At 42.5% G+C, this 22,111-nt stretch overlaps 2 protein-coding genes across 2 annotated transcripts in view; both read left to right on the top strand.

Moving 5' to 3' along the window:
• Window positions 1-4,991: 4,991 nt before the first annotated feature.
• The window catches only part of LOC117146522 (sodium channel protein para), a 62,533-nt gene continuing 45,413 nt past the window's right edge, over window positions 4,992-22,111 (top strand). Inside the window, exons 1-5 of the mRNA XM_033312787.1 lie at window positions 4,992-5,109; window positions 10,244-10,332; window positions 10,627-10,817; window positions 18,123-18,278; window positions 18,387-18,592. Coding sequence (XP_033168678.1) covers window positions 10,668-10,817; window positions 18,123-18,278; window positions 18,387-18,592 — 512 coding nt within the window. The 5' untranslated portion in view covers window positions 4,992-5,109; window positions 10,244-10,332; window positions 10,627-10,667. The remainder of the gene's footprint in view (window positions 5,110-10,243; window positions 10,333-10,626; window positions 10,818-18,122; window positions 18,279-18,386; window positions 18,593-22,111) is intronic.
• Window positions 7,001-9,318, top strand: LOC117146523 (calnexin). Its single transcript, XM_033312788.1, has 2 exons — window positions 7,001-8,785; window positions 8,831-9,318. The coding sequence occupies exons 1-2, from the start codon at window positions 7,154-7,156 to the stop codon at window positions 9,149-9,151; spliced, it is 1,953 nt and encodes a 650-aa protein (XP_033168679.1). The 5' UTR covers window positions 7,001-7,153; the 3' UTR covers window positions 9,152-9,318.

Below are 22,111 nucleotides of genomic sequence, written 5' to 3'. Positions count from 1 at the left end.
AGGAAGTCGGCGAGTGTGTGTTAAGTGTGTGGAAGCAGCATGATCTCTGGAATTAGCTTGAAAAATCCTCTATTTTTTTTCACTCCTAATATTCGGCTAAGTTTTTTTTTTCTAATTGTGCAAAAGCGCGTGTTAGACATGGCGTATACTTGATGTGGCCGCAACCAGCAACGATTGCGTATACGCCTAGTGCGCCTCTCTGTGTCTCGTGCCTGTGTTTGTGTGTGTGCGTGTGTGTGTGTGTGCGAGTGTGTGCTTGTGTGCGTCACACACAACGTGTTACGCAGAGTAACCCCCCCAGCCGCCGCTCGTATCCATCGCCTTTGCCGTTGAAAACTTTTGGTTTGTTGTTTAGAGCAAAGTGCCCGGAAAAGTAGGCAACGAAAATGGTTACAACAAATTGCAGGGCACACACGCACACACAGACAGGGCCAACCAACTCACACACACACACACACATTGATTTGGGATAGAAGAAGCAGAAGCAGCTAAAGTCGACTATGTGTGTGCCGCGGACTTTCGATTTTTCGTGACTCGGTCGGTTTTCTTGTATATGTTCTCGAGTGTCCTTTGTTGTTGCTCCTTTGCTTGTTGTTGCTGTTGGCGATGTCGCCCCCTTTACTGTCCCCCCCCCACCCCTCTTCAACGGTTTGAACTCCACTCCGTGTGGATTTCGCCTGCTGTTTAGGTTATGTGTATCTGGCATGTCCTTTTTGCCTGCCTTTTCCTTTTTGGAGCGCGCATATGCGCTAGCACGAAACGAAACGAAACTCAACACAACACAACACAATTCAACTTAACTCGCCCCGAAAATCAACAGAGAGAGAGGATTTGGTGGAGGGGGCGGGGAGGGGTTTCGAGCTGTTTATCGGTGTATGTGTGTGTGTGAGTCAGTCAGTCAGTCAGTCAGTCAGTTGGGCGCCTTGCTAACTGGGTAGAGCCAAAGGATCCCCTCCTGCTTTTGCTTTTGCTTTGCCTCTGCATTTGCTTTTGCTTTTCCCTTGCTTTTGCTGTGCTTTTTTGCTCGATTCGATTCGAGTCGCGCGTGTGCCATATCGCGTTTCGTTTTCGTGCTGTGCGCAAAAAGAGCCGAGCTCCAAAAGACTTGGGGTCTGAGGATTGGGGACTGGGGACTGGGGACTGGGTTTTGGGTACTGCTTACCGGGTTCCGAAGAACTCAGGACGAGGCCACGAGGAGCCCTCCAAAGAGAGCAGGATATTCAAGAGAGCGCTGAAAGCGACTATGTGAGCGAGATTGGCGTAAAAGGGACAAGGGTGTCTCAAATTGCCTTGGCTTAGCTCACAAAAAATTGAATCTAAAAAAAAAAAAAATGCGAACAAAAATACGAAATTGTGCAACGCTATTGAAGTTTGAAGTTGATTTCTAACGAAAAATACAGCCATACCATACATGTACATGCATAAAAACAAGCTGTATGCAGGACATGGTGGTTAATTGCCAGAAAAGCGGATAATTGGAATTGTTCATATTTGATTTACAACAGCCATTTATAACAGTTATTGTCACGAAAGTGCTGTCATGATTGTGGAAATCGTGTAGTCGAATGCAAAGTTTATTACTGACAATTGCGTTCAGAGAATATTTCAGTGCTGTGCAAATCCCTAAAGAATTGAGGTTAGATAGCAGCTAATAATGGTTTAGTTTGCCTATTAATCTATTTTAGGTAGGATTATGTTAGTAACATCATTTATTTTGAAAAAAGGAACACGTTAGGCATTTTTTTTAAGTTGGTACTTAGGTACTGTTAAATTGTTAAACCATTTATGGGTGTCACATTACAACGAAGGATTCAGTTTGTATGTGCCTCTTGCCGAGAACTTGCAAGGACCTCGTCGAAACCGAAAGGACACGCAATTGTGGCCCAGAATCGAAAGCGAAAACTTTCCCTTCCTTGGCCAAAATCTATAAACTTTCGTTTATAAAACGCACTTGCTGTCATTCGTGTGCGATTGTGTGGCTTTCGTGTGGCTATTTGTGTTGCTTTCGCGACTTCTGGGCGCTATAGAAAGCCAAAAAGCTGAAAATATAGTGAAATGGCGTGGGGAACCCCCGTAAGAAAGTACCGATGTGTTAAGACCAGTCCAAATGGGTGTTACAATAACTTTGCGGCTCGTCCAATGCCCAGCGGGTTAGGCCGGTGCCACTCGGCCACCAGCCTGCCACCAGCCTGCCACCAGCCTTCCACCTTGCCCACCAGCTTGTCCCGGGGCGAAGGCTCCACAGGACCCCCATCCCATTGCATCCCATGGAGAGGGAGGTAGCCCAGCCGGAGCACCACCAGTCACCAAATGGCAGTCGCAGTTCAATCTGCCCCTGGGTTGTGCGTGTTCAATTGGCTTTCGCCCCATTGTTGTTCTTTGCTCGCCCCTTGCCTGTGTTGGCTTTTGGTGTAAAAAATTTACATAACCCAAATTGATGCATAAATAAATTATTAAATACGTGACGTGCAAATGGTCAAAGGACCCAGCCAAACCCAAGTCGAATGGCATGTGTGCAAGGCTCTGGCCTTTGGCTTCCATTGTGCGAGTCCCAAGGGCTTGCAATCAGGACGCAATCCAATAAGGAGATTGTGCTCTCGGTAATATTGCCATCCATATGCGACCTGCGACAAATGCCTCATGTTACGCGGAGATCCTCACTGCAAATTCAATTAGGAGCAAGGCCAAGGTTCATGATCCAAACTAATTCAAAATCATTGTCCTGTTTATGGATAAGACTGTGATGCTCTCTCTATTCGCAGAACTAAAAGCACAAGTGCAAAGACAAATTGGCAAGTCAAAGGTTTCTAAGTATGCTTAGTTTCCCACTATTGAGTGCTAAGAAATGATAAGGCCAAGTATCACACACTGAAGAATGAAGTCAACGAGGTTAAATTTACAGCAAACTTAAACGCTTCGAAAGCAGTTTACTGATTTCAAAGCAATATTACTAAAACTCCCACAAAAACTGCGCGCTTTGGTAACCCCAATCCAGTTAACACACGCACTTAAACTCCATTGTTTTCAATTTGTTTATAGATATGCATGTACATGTCCATTTGTAAGGACATTAGAAACGCAGTTCCTCAGTGTGTGCAAATGGGTGGGCTGACTGGTGACTTGGTGACCCCGCCATCGCTGGGTTAGATAAAGTTCGGATCGGATCGATTGGTCGGTGTCCAAGATGGGGGGCCCCGAAAAGCGGGTCAGCATGATTTGCGATTATAGCTGGTGCTCCATATTCTCGGGCCACATTAGTTATGGACGCAGTCGGACTTGACTTGACCAGTCCAACTGGTGCCAAACGCCCAAAAATAATGACCCACTGTTGCAATTTTCGGGCAGCAAAGCCGTGGAATATCAGCTTGATGACCTAAAAATAGAATAAGTGACCAAAGCCAAAAAAAAAATAAAGGAGAATCGGCGAAGGCGAATAGTATGTGGCAAATGGCGGAGAATAGCGAAGGGCGAAAGGATAAGCAGCGAAAAACAGGGTGGCAAAGTAGCACAACAAAACCTGTGTTGACAACGACTTGGGTGGTTATATATGGCAAATGCTCTAGGACGAAAGAACTTCTCACACACACACACACACAGAGACGCGCAAACTGCTTCTGCTGCTCCTTTTCGCGGCAAATTCGGATAAAAGGAAGTCACGGCGAAACGGCGAACAGCTGCCTGGTTCGCCCGAAAACGGAGTTACCCAGAGAGTAGGAACTTTTCAGTGCTCAGTGCTCGACCTTTTCCCGCATCCTTTGAGTCCCTTGTGTCCTTTTTCAATACTGCTCTGCGTTTTTACGTGCGCGCGAAAATTGCATAAACACAAACAAGCCGCGACTCGCTGCCTCGACTTTTTTTTTACAGTGCATCCCATTCAGTGAGACATTATCCTGCCAATTGAGTGCTTACTTTACGTTTTTTTTTCGAGTGTCTGAGTGAAAGCCATCAAGTGTGTGAATACAATTTACAAGCCCATTTGAAGTATCTATTGAAGAAATATAACAAGTTTAGTAGAAGGAATCAAATAAACTAACGACATAATTCACATAATGGGCACAAGGACAGCAGTAAAGCTGACATATAAAAAGAAATAAATATTAAAAAAATAATTTAAAGCCATTCAAACAATACTAGGGGTTTCTTAGTGGGACATACAAAATTTTCCAAATTTGTCCTTCAGATAATATGGTTTTTCATTTCTGTCACCTTTTGTGAATGAGTTTTCCCATCAAATTTCCCAATTTAAGCTGGGTTTCAACAACTTGTTCGCTTTTCCGCAGGCGACGCTGGCGAAATTGTAACTAAAACCGAAACAAAATCCGCAATTAATAATAATAATTAGAATAATAATATTAGCCATAATACGGAAGCCCAATTATAATCATAGCAACAGTTGTGAAACCAAGCCGAGGCAAACTCATTGAAACATCCCAGCCAGATAGCCAGATAATAGTAGAAGTAATACAACAAATAATATTAACATTAACAATAATAAATTGAAACAGCTCTGGGAACAAAACGCAACGTTTGATGAAAATTTCTGGCAACACGTCTTGGTTGTTGTTAACCACGCAAAAAAATTAAATAAAAACAAATTCAAATACCCAATGTTAATGCAGATTTAACAAACAAAACCAAAACAAATAAAATCAAATACAAATATAAAAAAAAAAACAAACAAAAAAAAACACAAAACAAAACAAACAACAAATTCATCTTCTACTTGTTCTACCGCTTCAACTTTATTCGTCTTCGTCTCCGTAATATATATACATATATATAAAATATACATATATATATATATATACATCTATGTATATGTATGCATATGTGTGTGAGTGCGTCGCGTGTGTGTTGGTGCCTGTAAATGTGTGAGCCACAACAACAACTACAACAACAGCAGCAGCAGCAGCAGCCAGAGCCACAACCACAACAACAACAGTAGTTAACAGCAGCAACAATTCTTAGCAGCAACAACAACAATACAAGCAAGCACCCTCACAACAAAAGCAGCAGCAACAACAACAACCACAATAGCAACTACAGCAACAACAACATCAGCGGATAGAGCGAGCAGCCAGGCACAACATCGATAGACATCGATTAACGGTAGGTTAGCGTAAGCAATCGAAAAAGTCGATTTAACATTTTATTATCAATTTCATTGAACTTTTAATTATGCTAATGACATTTAACCCCAAGAGAGTTAAAAATCGTGTAATTTTTGATTTGTTGAGTTCCAAATATACATTTGTAATAATCTTGAATGATTTATTCTTAAGACTTAACGATCTTTCGAGTCTCAAGCCACTATTACGATGAATTCTTACCATTAACACATACTGGAAATATAGAAAATAATTCTGTTAGCTATGTTAGAGCAAACAGACTGTTATATTACAATTTCTCAGCTCTTATTTTGGGCTAATACTTCATAACTAAGTCATTAATTTACTTTTCATTTTGGTGAACGGGAACTAAATTTTACTGGGTCAATGGTCCAACTTTTATTGAAAGATTTTAAGACACTCACATTTGATATTCCCATCGATTGCTATTTTATATGGAATACCAAAAAGGGCAATTTACGCTGCACGTCAAATGAGAATTTAGAAACCAATTGTGTCTTTCGTATGTATTTCAATATTTGAATAGCTAGAAAAGTGCGAACGGAGCAGTGGGCGACTTGATGAACTTGGCTCGATTATGTCATGCCTCCTTGGTGAAAATCCCAGTTAACCAGGCCCGACCTCAAGACCATATCAATGGGGTATCTGCGTCCCTTTTTGTCCCGCCCACTGGCACGCCCCTTTGCTTTTGGGCTACAACCTTTTGCTGGCTTTTGGAGGGCAAACTTTCAGCTGCCACAAAAAAAAAAAGCACAGAGCAGAGCAGAAAAAAATGAATGAGGAAGGTGGGGAGAGGGGGGTTTTCTAACGGAATTCCTTTGCTCACGCACACATGGAAAGGAGGTTCGTTAAGAGAGAAGGGAACCCAAAAATGTATTGTTGTAGTCCGTGTTTGTTGGCGGCAACACACAGAAGTGAGAGCGGAAGAGAGCGGGCACTGGCTCTCTCGGCGCAGGCAGGAGAGGAGTGAGAGTCCTGGCTCTCTCGCCAGCCCATTGCGCTCTCCCATGCAAAATTCATTGACTAACAACATGCTAACTTCGTTCAGTTTTTTGCTGTTCTGTTTGTTTTTTAGCTTTTTAGTATTTTCTTTCCCTTCGAATTTTGTTCGACAATTAATAGGGTAGCAGATATTCTGTGTTCTATTACCAAATCGATACCTTGGGTTGGCTAAGGAAAACGCTCTGCGTTTCGCTCATGTGTTTGCCATGTGTCATTTGCATATTGACACAAATTCCGGCTCGGGTTGTTTTTTATTTCAATTCTTGTTTGCGGTTTTCGCATGACTCATCGACCCAGCGAATGGCCAAAAAATAATTCGGCAAACAGGATTTTGCGAGTGTCATGAATGGAAACAGACACACATAAATATATGCTCATATTGGCACATCCACTGCTTCGCTGTGTGTGTGTGTGTGTGTGTGTGTGAGAGCGCTACCCTATGCTTCATGGCTCTGTGTGTGTGTGAGTTTGGCGAAATATCGAACTGACCTACTTTTATGCTCGATACACACACACACACTGGCGCGCACACACATACACACACGCAGCCAGATTGGCAAATGGAAAAAGAGTGCTTTGACCTTAGCGGAGGCTGCTTATGTAAGCCCAATATCCGAATACCGCAGGACCATCCGTAACCGAATCTAGATTCAATTCTCACGATTTCTGTAGTGAAGGTAGAAGGCAGAGTTAGACCATTTCAAGCAAATGAAGTGTATACAACATTATCTACTCTTTAAAAATCACAATCATGTTACCTATTGCTTTTATTATCAAAAGCTAACTATGTAAGTCAAATCTAAAGTTTATACAAACAAGTAAGCGGCGTCAGTAAAGCCATACGCTCTGTTCAGTCTAAAGGCTCTGTTCAGTCAAGCCCCATTTTTCTCAACTTCGAGTGTTAAAATCGTCCGCATTTGAAATTCTTCGAACGTCGCTTTATTGAAAAACGCAAGGCTCAATTCAGTCAATTCATATATCTTCCAACTCTGAGTAATCGAGCAAACGAAGAGTGTGTGAAGATGGTGTGGAAAATGCTCCTCGCCAGTTTGCTGCTGCTGGGTGCGCTCAAAGCCGCCGATTTGGCCCCGGAGTCGGAGGGCTCTGTGGAGGATGGACAGCAGGAGCCCGCCGCCATCGATGGCGATGAGAAGCTGGCCTACAAGAGCCCGGTGATCGATGACGAGAAGTTTTACTTCGCGGATAACTTTGACGACGTGCAGACATCCAGAAAGAAGTGGGTGCTATCGCAGGCGAAGAGGGATGGCATCTGGAACTGGGAGTCGCCGCAGCGCATCTTTTGGGCAAACGATCTGGGTCTGGTGCTCAAGTCGAAGGCCAAGAATGCGGCCATAGCCGCCCCCTTTCGCCAGCCGTTCGATTTCAAGTCGGGCAAGCCGCTGGTGGTGCAGTACGAGATTACGTGGCAGGAGGGTCAGGTCTGCGGCGGCTCGTATCTGAAGCTTTTGTCCGCCGGAAAAGACACGGAGCAACTAAATGCCTTCAATGACAAGACACCCTTTACCATCATGTTCGGACCGGACAAGATCGGCAAAGATGTGGAAATGCACTTCATATTCCGTCACGTCAATCCAATTAATGGCACCATCACCGAAAAGCACTGCAATAAGCCAATAGACCGTTTGGAAGGGGCATTCATGGACAAGCTACCCCATCTCTACCAGCTGGTGGTCCGTCCCGATAACAGCTTTGAGATTCGCATTGACCACAAGATCATCAACGAGGGTTCCCTGCTGACCGACTTCAAGCCACCAGTCAACCCGGCGGCGGAGATAGATGACCCCAACGACCTCAAGCCAGAATCGTGGGATGAGCGAGAGAAGATCCCAGACCCTACTGCCCACAAGCCCGAGGATTGGGACGAGGATGCTCCACCACAGCTGCCCGATACCGAGGCCGTCATGCCAAACGGCTGGCTAGAGGATGAGCCCGACTTGATTTTCGATCCAACTGCCATCAAACCAGAAGATTGGAATAACGAAATCGATGGCGAGTGGGAGGCTCCTCTGGTGGAGAACCCAGTGTGCAAGAACGCCCCCGGCTGTGGCAAGTGGAAGACTCCGCTCATCCCCAATCCCAAATACAAGGGCAAGTGGCGTGCACCAATGATCAAGAACCCCAACTACCAGGGCAAGTGGGCCCCCAGGAAGATAGCCACTCCAGACTTCTTTGAGGATCTGAAGCCCTTCCAAATGACGCCAATCAGCGCTGTGGGTCTGAAGCTGTGGTCCATTCTCTTCGACACCCTGATCATCACGGACGACGTGCTGTTGGCCCTTGACTTTGCCGCCAACAGCTTCGACATCAAGCGTCTCTACATCGGTCGTGATCGTGAATTAAACTCAATCGGGGATAAGGTAGTCGAGATAGCTAGGGCCCATCCCGCGATTTGGGGCATTGCCATGGGTGCCATTGCGGTGCCGGTTGCCTTTACCATCGTCTCTAAATTTGGTTTAGGTCCGAGTAAGGTCGCGGCTGCCAAAAAGGCTGCTGTCGAGGCCAAGAAGACAGACGATCCTCAGTCCGATGATGAGCTCGGGGCCGTGGAGGATGAAAAGTTGGAGAAGGGCGAGAAGGAGGAGGAAAAGGAGGAGGAGGAGGAGAAGAAAGAGGAGAAGGAGCAGGAGAAGGAGGTAAAGAAGGAGAAGGAGCAGGAGAAGGAGGTAAAGAAGGAGGAGGAGAAGGAGAAGGATGACAAGGAGGAGGAGAAGGAGAAGAAGGATGACGAGGAGGAGGAGAAGGAGAAGAAGGATGACGAGGAGGGGGAGAAGGAGGAGAAGGATGACGAGGAGGAGGAGAAGGACGAGGAAGAGGAGTTCGACGAAAGGGCCGCTGGCGATTCCAACAAGGAAAGCACACCGCTGTCCGCTAGTCACAAGAAAAATTCTTTTTTAGACATTATCATAGAGGGGGAAGGAACATTACAGACTCTGGAACCAGTTCCAAAAAAACCATGGACACCGAAAGCAAAAAAAAATATGCACTGCAACTCTAAATAAGAAACTAAATCGAATTCCCAAATCCAGCTGTTGCACACCACCAACAACCAAATGATCAAGCACACGTACATTTCAAACATGTTATGATTTCGCCAAGGCAGCCGACATCTCCATCAAACTGCACACACACACTATACCACAAACAGACACACACGAATTAAACAAAAAAAAACACACATCCAAATCCAAATAAAATCGGATTTAAAAAAAAAAGAATTTGGTGTGAAAGGGAAAAGTGTTTGAAAACTAGCAAATTTCCGCATGTCAAAAGCTACTTGCTACGCAAATCGACGAACTTGTCGCTGGTCGTAGCATACTTGTATGGGCTGCTGCTGAGAATCCTTGGCAGGAACTCAATGAATCCCAGGGAAATTAGCATTAACTAGCTGCGGCTACAAATGATAAGTGTAAAAGGCGAAGAAGCAGTCGCGATACACTGGAAACGTGCTTCTGGCGACCAAATGAGCATAGGGTAACCTGCGGAATGCCCCAAGGATCCGTACTCGAGCCACTGCTGTGGAACGCCATGTACGATGGGGTGCTGAGGTGGCCACTGCCAGGTAGAACCAAGCTTATTGCCTTAGTAATAGTGGCAAAAACCGTTCGAGAAGCTGAGTGTCTTGGTAATGCATCTAATTGCACCGTATACTTATATTATCAAAAGCTATCTTTGTAAGTCAAACATAACATTTATCCAAACAAGTAAGGGTCGTAAATAAGCGCATAAGCATAAATTGAGCCTTTAATGCAGTTAGTCCTTGTTTTTCCCAACTCCCCGTTTTAAATTCTGCGTAGGTCGCTGTATTAAAAAAAAACGCAAGTATGTGTGTGTGCGTGCTGGTTGGTTTATTGATTGGCCATTGTTTTTTTGTTTGTTGCATTTCACTTTTGATTGCATTTCATTTAACGCGAATCGCCGCCTGCGGTAATCCAATTAGTCAGCTGTTGAGGTTTCGACATCGACTCTCCACCGCGGGATCAATGCGCTAGCTTTAAGTCTCCTCCCTTACTCCATGCCATAACTAACTTTAATAGCGCGGCTCTAACTAACTAACTAATGCTTTACATTTTCCCCATTTCATTTACTTGCAGCATCGTGCTAAGCGGCGGGCGCTAATCGAACATGGCGCCTCGGATATAGTTGTAGCTTTAATGTAGCAGGCGACATCCATGTGCCTCATGTAAGTAAGACCACATGCATACCCTAGAAAATAGTTGTAAGTGGGACGTATAAGGCCCATTAAGTGTTGGCAAAAAGTAGTTATGTGCAGTGCATATATATTATATATTATCATTTATATTTATTCATATAAATCACTTTCTGCTCAGCAGAAGATGCATGAACAAATATCTAGTGGCTATCAGATTTTTGATGAACTCATTTGTAATTTCTCAATTATTTCTTCTTGATTCTGGTTGCTTTTGCGTACTGTACTGTACATGAGACATAATATCTTCCTCTTGTTCTCTTGCAGGCCTTGGAAATCTAAGGCTCTCATCGTTGGCCGCATAGACAATGACAGAAGATTCCGACTCGATATCTGAGGAAGAACGCAGTTTGTTCCGTCCCTTTACCCGCGAATCATTGGTGCAAATCGAACAACGCATTGCCGCTGAACATGAAAAGCAGAAGGAGCTGGAAAGAAAGAGAGCCGAGGGAGAGGTGGTAATTATTTCTAGCTGAATGTGCTTAGCTTTCTCGATTTTGTGTGCCTACTCTACTACTCTTTCTGTATCTGTATCAGTATCTGTAACCGTATCCGTATACGTATCTGTAACCATATCAGTATGTGTATCTCTCTCTACTACGTCTAAGTGAATTGACTTCCAATTGAGATCGAATGCCAAACGGTCGATGCTGATCGCTGATCGATTAAGGATCAGTGATCATCGATGGCCGATAACCAATAACCGATTGCCGCTACTGTGCGCTTATGTTCGTGCTTCAACTTAAGCCTGAACGTCTATTTTATATAATATACATATATAACAAATACTCGAATATGTTCTTCTTACTAACCCCATACATACATATCCACCCGAAGTTACCAACATGAAAAGAAACCATCCAAGCCACAAGCAGTCATCCTCCATATACGTATCTGTATATCGAATGCCTCTGTGTCTACAGTTCTCTTTATATATCCCATTTAAACCCCTTCAGAATCTCATATCCGCCTCTGTAAATGCAGCTACTATCCATCGAATCCATCTCATTATACGTATCTCAGAGTCATGTCACATTAATCCACTCTGCTTGAGCCCCGCCATCCAATCCGTAAACCCAAATGCAAACCAAGCAGATCTTATGTATCTCTTTCTACATAACTCTCTCTCTCTCTCTGACCCATCTAACTGGACCTCTACTGTTAACTACCAACTGTATACTGTCTACTGTCTATTGTTTTCCGTAATCTCAGCCAGCATTTCACCTACTTTTATCGTAGCTAAAAACCTCATTGCAACTGAACTCAAGTACCTGAAACTAGAACAGCATAAGTCCACCCACCGACCTCCGTTTCGAATCTCTTATTTTCTTCCTTTTTAATTTACAACAAAATTCCAAAACGTAAAAGTGTCTAAAAAATAGTACAGTGATTTCTGATTTACTTCTTTGGTTGTATGTACTCGTATTTTGTATTCAGCATAATGTACCCCAAAAATCTCCACCAATCCAACTACCTATATGCTCTGTACGTACCGATATCGTAACGTATTACTATCGAATCTGTAAAATTCTTTCCTGCCATATAATCGTTGTATGTTTGATCGTTTGTTGGTTTGTTTACTTGTTTTATCTATTTGAGAGTAACAACTGTGTTTTCTGTAACCCATTGGCTTCGTAATGTGTTCTAATGTGTATCCTAATTACGATTACCTAATCAATTGTTTTGTATTATTGCGTAAACATATATCATTTTCAATGCCAGCAACCCCAAAACGATTTTACATTATCATTGTCGTATCGTTATCGTATTCTACTTATCGACGGCTACAAATTCTTAAGTTGTATTCTTCATTTTCGTTTCGATTTCTTTCGATTTCATTTAACCAGCTTCAACGGCTTGGGTATAGAAACCACTGGCCAAGTCTACGTCCATGTCCATGTCCATGTCCATGAAACCCATGACCCTTGTCTCAGCACAAATCTTTAGCAAATCCTCAGGTATCTTGTCCTGTAAATAGTCAACTCGCCTGTGAATACGTGTATCAAAACTCGATAGCTGTGTTTATTGCCAATCATTATTGCCAGTACTCAGCTTCAAAATCAGACCATTAACAATCGAATCATCAAGAACTTGAAAAAATGGAGTCGAAAATAATATAAATATTGATGTATGATGGAGGCTTACAAGAAATCGAATAACATTTGGAAATTAATAACTAAAAATGAAACACATGCCGTAAGTGATATTATTTCAATAACAATTCGGACAAGTTAAGGCAAGAAAGCTACTTGCTACATCACTCAAAATCAAAGCCAAAGGACCAAACTTTTATTCATCGTATGTAAGCCACGAAACAAAGCAAAAACAGGAAATTTAAAAGCCAACTTTTTTAGTTGAAGCACCACCATTGCCAACGAGCATATGTACCATCATGGATCCATTAAAAAGTATAGCATCATCGACCCAAACTGATCGTAGCCTCAAGCTGCCTGCTATGAAATCTTGTAAAAACCATTCAAGCGCATTGTCATAAGTCACCTACACATAGAAAAGCCACGACTTAGCCCATGCGCACCTCAACTAAATTTCAACTTTAAACCTAGCTCTGTCTCTGTCCTCGCCTTTGGCTCTGTCTCTGTCTCTATGTCTGTCCCTCTCTAACCTCTGATCTTCCATTTAAAACACCCAGTCACAGATGCAACACAGACTCAACCACACTAGCTATATAAATCAATTCAGAATACAGAATACACTACTCATGATCCTTGACATTTGCATTGCGAGGATGCGCAAATGAAATTATTAGGGATAGCCGATATCGTATCCGATATCGTATACGATATCCCATATGTATTATCCCCTGACATATTGCTGAAAACTGCTCGCCTACATAACCACTTTCTACCGTTTGTTTTTTCTTTCGTGTACTCTTCTTCCGTTTCATTTACAACTTTCTCTCTACTTTTTGAACGCTCTCTCTCAACGAAACTTTTGCGCGCCGCTGTCTGGACCAAAAATGAATATTACCATGATTATAAATATAAATATACTGTATAAAAACGATCAACAATGAATGACAAATGCGAATTCGGCGCTTGCATAATGCAATCAAAAACAAATTACGAAATACCAAATCAAAATCCAAATCCAAATCGAACATGAACTTTTCTCTACTACTACGCTACTTTTTACTTGAACTTGATAATGCTCGTAATGAATGCCCTAAACCAAATACCAAATCCGAATCTTCTTTCAGCCGCAATATGGTCGCAAGAAAAAACAAAAAGAAGTAAGATTTTGCTCAGAACAAAAAACTAGAAGCCACCCAACAACCCACCCACCAATTTTCCACCCAACACTCCCCGACCTTTGAGAACACACACACACACACACACGCCTCGGGAGAGAATCTCAATCTTAATCTGAATCGAAGGAAAAGTTTTATGATTTCACCTTATTTTGGTGCCTTTTTGAGTTCAGACTTTATTGCCACAAATCGTTTTCCTTTAGCCGAACAATTTTCCGTTGCCATTTTGCGTTGTTGTTGCCTCGTTTTCTTTGTGCAACTGCTGCAACTTACCAATCAAGCCAGCCAATCCACGCCACTTAGCCTAGTTTGATCCAGACCCCCGTCCCACCACCACACACACTGGTGTGCCCCCAGATTCAATATAAATGTATCTATATATTGCCAATTTCGTACCCAGTATCTACAACGTATGTATCTTTGTATCCGTTCTATAAGTGTAGCCTATCTATGTATTTCGTAAGCTCGTACTATATCTTTGCCGTACTATATCTTTACCACCGCCCGGGTCGCTTAATGCAAATCAACGAAAGAAAACCCAAAAAAAAGCTCACATAACAATGCAGCTGGAAATACGCTTTCAAATTTATTGCTTTTCTCAGCTTTTGCTTATGGATCCTTGCAGGAGCTCTTTTCATTGCGTATAAAATTGTCAGTCCGATATTTGTGCATTTGTGCATCATTTAAACTTGATTATTGCCTAGGATCTAGTACAGGATATGTGCCAAGCACATACTTACCAAATTAAATTTAATTTAACATAGAGATAAAGATATGATTTTCTTATAATCAGCTGTATTAATTTTATTATTGATTCTCCTCGAAATTATTGTTCTGAACTTACATCGCTCATTTTCTATCGACAATAATAAAGCTGATTCCGTGCAAGGACCTTCATTGTACTTCGGCTCGCCGATGAGGAGCCCAAACTTTATGCTTTCCCTATTGCTGTATAAATATACCGCTTCAGGATACATGTGTATATATCCCTTTGTCGTTCGCCGCTTGCCATTTGGCATTGCCATAGTTATTGACACGGCTCGGGGGCTTCAATTACTTATCAAGGTGGAGTCCCCGAAATGACTGAGTGCCTCGAGTGGCTAAGGAGCTTAGCAATCCGGACCGAATGGCCTGGGCCCCAAGGCAGGAATCAAAGCCGCTAACACACTCACACACACACACACACACACACACACACACACTCGGAAGCAGAGACACTAATACACACGCATAGATGCGGCATGATGTCCTGGCTTGGGTGCATCGAGATGTTTTAATGGCGAAACAAGGTCCCCTGCCCCCCAAAAACCGAAACAGAGTATCCCAATTATGTGTATCCGTAATCGTATCTACTATATGTGTATCTGTATATGTTTTTTGCCGGCTAATACTTGAGTAATTTGTGTGTGTATGCGTACTATTTGATGTTCTCAATGTGAGCAGATGTAAGCCATATGTATATGCCTATATATATACACTTAACCACCCGATCCAAAACCAGATCCAGCTCCGAACCCAATGATTAAATGCTAGGTGCTAGGGACCAAAATGCAGGGCTAGCAACTCGTTTCTTTTGACCATACTATGCAGATGTCTGATGATTTTCAATGCGGCGAGCAATCCGCAAAGATTTCCCAGAAGCGCAAATTTTTGCATTGCCCCGCATCCGACGAACCGACGCTTTAGAAATTCGTATATAAATTCCGACCGATAGAAACGATTACATAAAAACCAATTAAAACAAAACAGAAACTATAACGCAGGAGAAGCCAAGCAAACAGATGACTCAACCAATGGCCAGCGTACTGTAAGTTGTGGGCGGTGAATCGAGTAAGTGCCGGACAAAGTATCTCAAAGTAACTAAAAGTATGTTAAAGTATCTCACAGTAACTCAAAGTATCTCATCCAAGGACAGCCACAGCCTGATGCCTTCGGTTGCGTATCGAAGCTAGGGCCATCAAAATGGCCCACCTCATATATTGCTGGGACTAAAAACCAAAACCCAAACCGATCACAAAGCATGTAGTTCAATCCAATAGCCCCATGTCCCAGCAATATCTTGGGCGTTAGTTGATTCCTAGCGTTAGATGAATATCATTAAAAAAGGTTTATCAGCTTCGGTTACATTTCGGTTTGAACTATCATTTGTAGTTGGCTTCAGATATACTGTAGAACCACCTGAACCCCAGCTCCAAGTCCAAAATACCTTTTCCAAGAACCCACTTGCTATCTCTGTAAAGGTGTGCCTGGGTGTTTGTGTACATACATACATACATGCGTGAGTGTGTGAAAGTGCGTGTGCTTAAGAAGTGTGCATGCTTTGCGGTTGACGTTGCATGGCGCATGAAAAACTTTCTCTCTCCCAGCTACTTTCTCTAATTCCTTTATTTCCCTCCCACGCAACGAATCCTTTTCTGCTCCCACCCTTCCAATTGGAATCGTTATGTATCTAAACGTTCTGTACCTAAGTACCCGATACTGTCCTGATTCTAATTTGAATATACACGGTGAAAAATTGATATCCAAAGTCTTCTTCAAAACACCTTGGCTTGTAATATAACCTAGAAAATCCTCAATTTCCCAACAACCCTTTCAATCCCATTTCTATTGGTCTTAACTGTAAGTTGGCCTTCCAGTTAAGTAATTAATCCAAGCTGCCCCATGATGTGTGATTACTAATCAATGGAACTACTAACCTAAGTCCGAAAATGTTCCGTTTTCTTAACGCTCGTACAAAATGCTCCCAGCTAGCCAAACGGTTAGTTAACCGCAACATAACCTCATTCCGCCATTGCGTCCACGGAATGCGTCATAAATTTGTAATCGGTAAGCGGACTGCGAAAGCGCGAGGACGACTTATGTCCGGTCGAAACCGGCTGCTATATCCAACCATCTGCCTCTCTGTCGCTCCACTTTGCGGCTTGCCTTTTTATTAGTTTAAATATAGACTCGAGTTGGCTGTTTAAAGAGGCCCGACACCCATCGAACCACCAACTCCGTGTCCGTGTGTCCGGGTTTTGGTGTCGTGGTGAGTGCCGCAATTGCGTCAAAGCCTCGGCTCCACCACACACACACACATACTGCACTACACACACTACTGCGACCCAAACACACACACACACACACACTGACAATCTAATTGTCACGCCAAGCCAACTATTATGGAATTTTTCCTTTAGTTCTTCCTTTTGTGGCACACTCGCTCTCCCTTTCTGGCCTGTTTCTCCTTCTTCCGCCTGCCAGTGGCATATACTCGTACTCGTTCTCCATGTTCGTGTACATATAGTGGGTCGCAGCTATATAGTATAGCTAAACTATGCCATAGCTATATGCATAGTATATGTTTTATATATGGCCAGAGCGAGAGGGCAAATCGAACGATACGTATGTACGTTTCATAAAGTGACGTTAGAGTTTTTTGTGCTTTTGGCTCTGGACTCTTTAATTTTGCTTTTGGCATTGCACGTGTCCGCGTCCATGGAAAGTAAAACCGGTACGTTTCAGTTGCGACTTAGCGCGTCTGACCGAAATCGATAGAGAGGTATATGGTATGGCATGGTATGGTATCGTTGGTAACCCACGAACCCAAGGCAGTCGTCACTGGGGCCAAATATTGTCATACAATATGCATGGCGGGGCAATTAAAAGTTGCCAGAACATGCAAGAATAATGTTTGTCTGGGCAATCAGAAACGAAACGAAATTGGGAAGCCCAATACGACATTGAGTACCATCCGCCCAACAATCCTGCTTGTGATCCTCTCTTTGTAACCCATTCCCAAGCCCTAAAAAGTAGTATAGTCTAGTGTTTTCGCACTCTAGCTAATCGTTTTCCCCCACTGGACACAATTTTCAGTTCGTCAAAGCATGCCACATATGTATTTCCACGTACACACACATGGAAAGTGACCTTGTTCAACACTGGTTACCTTAGTTTCCTTTTCCGTTTCCATGAACATTTCCGTTTCCGTTTCATTTGATATCCGTTTCTTTGAACCTGACAAAAGGGAAAAACAATGATGAATCGGAATATAAAAGAAACGATTCAAATGATGAAGCGCCCAAAAAGGTGTAACCCAGATATATTGGTCGAAGCGACTTGGTGTTACTTTTGCATACCAACAGAATCTGCTGAGCCCCAAAAACCCAAAACCCCCAACTATCTCCCATCCTTGTGCTTTCTCTATCACCATGTATATATACTTTATACATATATATTGTATCAATACCCTTATAGCATATGTGTACATAAATATATATGTATAGAAACAGTTCAAATGATATGCAAAACTGAAACCATCACGAAATTTTTCAATTCGAATCAAAAGCGCTTGAAATTGATGTTGCCCACCTTCTTATGATTTTCGATACTTTCAATTCCGTTTTTGAGTTGAGTTTTGAATTCGGGGCTCAGTCGTGCCGCGTGATAATGGTGTTTTACGTACTTCATACGAAAGTCCCTGCTAATCTATTGTTGCCCACACCATTCTGTGCAGATCCGATATGATGACGAGGACGAGGATGAAGGTCCACAACCGGATCCTACACTTGAACAGGGTGTGCCAATACCTGTTCGATTGCAGGGCAGCTTCCCGCCGGAATTGGCCTCCACTCCTCTCGAGGATATCGATCCCTACTACAGCAATGTACTGGTAAGTTTTTCGTCTCCAAGTGATCTGTTAGATTCCCCCAAGGGGGGGATTCCCAGCCGATAAGCCCCTGATATTGACCCCACGCAATATATCAACGCTCTCTTGCAGACATTCGTAGTTGTAAGCAAAGGAAAAGATATTTTTCGCTTTTCTGCATCAAAAGCAATGTGGATGCTCGATCCATTCAATCCGATACGTCGTGTGGCCATTTACATTCTAGTGCATCCATTATTTTCCCTATTCATCATCACCACAATTCTCGTCAACTGCATCCTGATGATAATGCCGACAACGCCCACGGTTGAGTCCACTGAGTAAGTACGCCCAGCCAGTCAGCCGCCCTATATGCATACCCATATATCTAATTAATCCGACCACATACTATATAAGTGTAACCCCCGACCCCAAAGGTACACTTGATTTGGTTCCCTTCCCTTAGATAACTTTGATTTTCGAAACAGATTTCGGTTGATTTCCGTTTTCGGTTTGTCTTTCTTTTACGAATCTGTTATAACTAATGTTATTATACGCTGTACTAGTCATATAAGTATATAAACATCTATATACCTATGTGCTATATAATCGACTTACCTAACTATATTTAAACGATATATTATACAAAACTATATATGTAACTTTTTCGATATTTATGCAGATGTGTATTTAGGTCAAACTTGAATTTCTTTCCTCTATGATTTCAACAAAAGCCAAACGAAAAGAAATCGAAAAACAGCAACAAACCAAAGTGCAATCGATATGCAAACCTATGTACTATACCTATATGTAAAAAAAACCACCCATTTAACTGTCTAATCAATCTTTATGACGCAGGCGAAGGTAACGATGTCGAGTAAAGTAAAGTTCCTAGGTAGCTAAAGCCATTTCCAGTAAGAGAACCTTGAAATCATGATGCATTTAAGTAGTGGTACGAACACTCGGCGATGGCTAGTCCATTGGGAATCGAGATCTGTTGAGTGCATCCGCTCTTGTATGATATGACACCACTCTCGCATCAAACTGCATACATACCTAACTTCAGTCTAATAACTATTTATATATATATATATCGATGTATATGCTCATATCCGTACTCGTTTCTGTCGTGAGTAACTTTGCAATAATCGATCGTTCGATAACTACTCGATAACTCGATCATAGAGCCACCACTCGCGTCCCAACAATCTCCAAATCAGATCCATTCAAATTGCTCATTCCAACTGTAAATTTGCCACGCTAGTCCATCCAGTCGCGGTTGGGCATCCAAATCGAAAATCGAAATCCCTCCGAGAACCGACTATCCCGATCCCGGCCATCGGGTACTCGTAGAGGTCCAGCTGGGACCGAACCAGTCGAGCTGGTTGGTTTTGGTTTGTTCACGTTTCGAATTGAATTCAATCGATATATCATTTGTAAATGAAGTAACTTTGCTCCGTAGTTGATTCCTAGCTACCTAGTTTATTAATATTTACCTTATACACACGCTTAGATCATACAACTTGAATTTATACTTATATCCATAGATAGAACTTATGTAAATTGCTCAATTATGTATTAAGTAAACCATAATACAATAATGTAAACTAAACACCCCAAAAGATCCCAAACTAGCAAAAGAACTTAGTTCGTTTTGATCATCGTATCTATCATTGTAAATCATTGTAATCTTAGAACTATATAAAGTTAGTTAGTTAAGATCCCCCGTATAATCGAAATTAGTTTTAGAGAATATGTACCATTTTGTATAAGGGGTTCGTATCGTACTTTTTGCAGTTCGCTCTGGGGTTAAAAGTAAAGTAGAATTTTGTGTGGTAATTAGCTGACTTAGAAAACTCATATCCTTAGAACAGTTGATATATATCAATAGATAGAACTCCCATATCTTGGCAGGACATTTGTCTCTCTCTCTCTGTTCACTTAGTCGACTCGCAATCGATTTGACATTTAGCTAGAATCGATTCGATTAGTGCTCATCTAAAAGTCGTTTATCATAGAACAACAATTCAAAAACATTGCGTATACGTAGACGTAACTTGTACATAGGTAAACTATATAGTAAACTCTAGCGAAAAACTTAAGGAAAGCCAAGCGAGCAAAAATGCTTTGAAGAGAGCGCACAGCGCCAATAAAGCAAAATGTAAAGTGAAAAGAGTTACGTCATTTTTCTAGCTGATATCAAAGTTATTGTCGCAGATTTGGTATCAGAATCGAGCACCCTAAGATAGAGAGAGACTAAAGACAGGCCAGGGATGACTTTGGGCATAGGAATAAGGAGGAGCAGATGGCTGCCAGCTAGCCAGATGGAAGTGCAAGCGGAAACGCCACTTGAACTTGGCCAAGGGTTGCACGCACTGGAGGATTCAGGAAATAGGGGATGAGATAGGATGGCATGGTATGGTATGATATGGTATGGGATGAGATGGGCGCCTAAACGGCAGGTGCTGCATAACTTGGGACACACACACACACACAAAGCGGGAAAAGGGAAAGTATGAATGTGCGGAATAACCAGAGAAAGAAAAGGAAAGGACCAAAGGACCCTCCTCAAAGTGGGTCGAGAGAAAGAGAGCGAGATGGATAGAGCGAGAGAGAGAGATGCAGAGAGAAAAATGAATTCAAGAACTACTAGAAGAGTATTTTATATTCTATAATGCAATTTTTTAACTAGCATCAAATTGAAGCCAAATGAATAGTAAATCCTTGACTTTAAAAGAAGATAGAATGAGTTGTTTAATTTATAGGCTAACATATCTTTATGTTAGTCATTATGTTTAGGAATGTTTCAAGGCAATATATAATGATTTATAAATGGACTTAAAATACTAGCCAACTGATTTTGGGAATGCGATTCGCCCCACTCATGGCATACCGTTTGCTCCATTGTTTTCTACGGTGCAGGGGTCACACTTGTGCAGGCCCCTAAGAAAGACATAATACCTGCAATTAAAACACAGCTCAAGTGTCCTTCACGGGCATTGGGGCCTAGGTCAGACGCATTCCCAGCCCCAGCCCCCCATAAAACCGCCCAGCAGCCCTCCTGCAGCGACTTTAAACTAGTTGCGGCGCCCAAAGGACAACGAGCACTGTCTGAAATGCTGGCTGAAATCTGTCAAATGGCTAACCAGGCAGCGGGGGGCATAACAGCAGGCGGAGCAGGGTGAGCAGGGTGACCAAGGGGGGGCGTGGCTGGGTCGGCCAGTTGGCCGAAGGTCGGCCTATTGATCTGACACCCACACACGAACAGCATCCCTTGCACAAGCACACGCACACAGAGACAAAGGCAGCGTCAAGCGGTTGGTGGTTAAGTATTAACCATTATTGACATTGACAATTGTCTATCTGCATCTGCAATTCAGTAATTAGGACGCTCGAGCACTTGCCAAGTGTCCTTTTGATGTGGAATGCAAGGCATTTCTTTCAGTACCTGTGCACCCAAGAAATGTTGCTGTGATTATGGAATATAATGGGTTAATTTCAATCGCTAAGTGCACTTCTGGGAACTCATTTAGGTAGCATTCGCTTCGGTTTGCATAGCACATTCAATTTATTGTCTTAATTTACTAAATATTAAACAAAACTTTGTGAAAAAGTATTTCATAACTGTGTGTGTGTGTGTGTGACCCTTTGGAGTGCTAGTTGAGTGGACGTGGCTGTTGTGGTAAGGCACATAAATCTAGGACAATAGAAAGGGCAATTTGTGAATCTCATATTCAGATACTATCTGGTTGGGGTTGTGGCATCTTTCACACAACCCGATGCCAAAGGTTAGGCTAATCATTTAAGTTAGTTTTAACGAGTACGTGTAACTATGAAGCTTCGGAATATATCCTTGGAAC

Source organism: Drosophila mauritiana, chromosome X (genome assembly GCF_004382145.1).
Source record: "Drosophila mauritiana strain mau12 chromosome X, ASM438214v1, whole genome shotgun sequence".
Lineage (NCBI taxonomy): Eukaryota > Metazoa > Arthropoda > Insecta > Diptera > Drosophilidae > Drosophila > Drosophila mauritiana.
The sequence above is the reverse complement of the archived record's forward strand: the minus strand, read 5'-3'. Positions and strand labels throughout refer to the sequence as shown.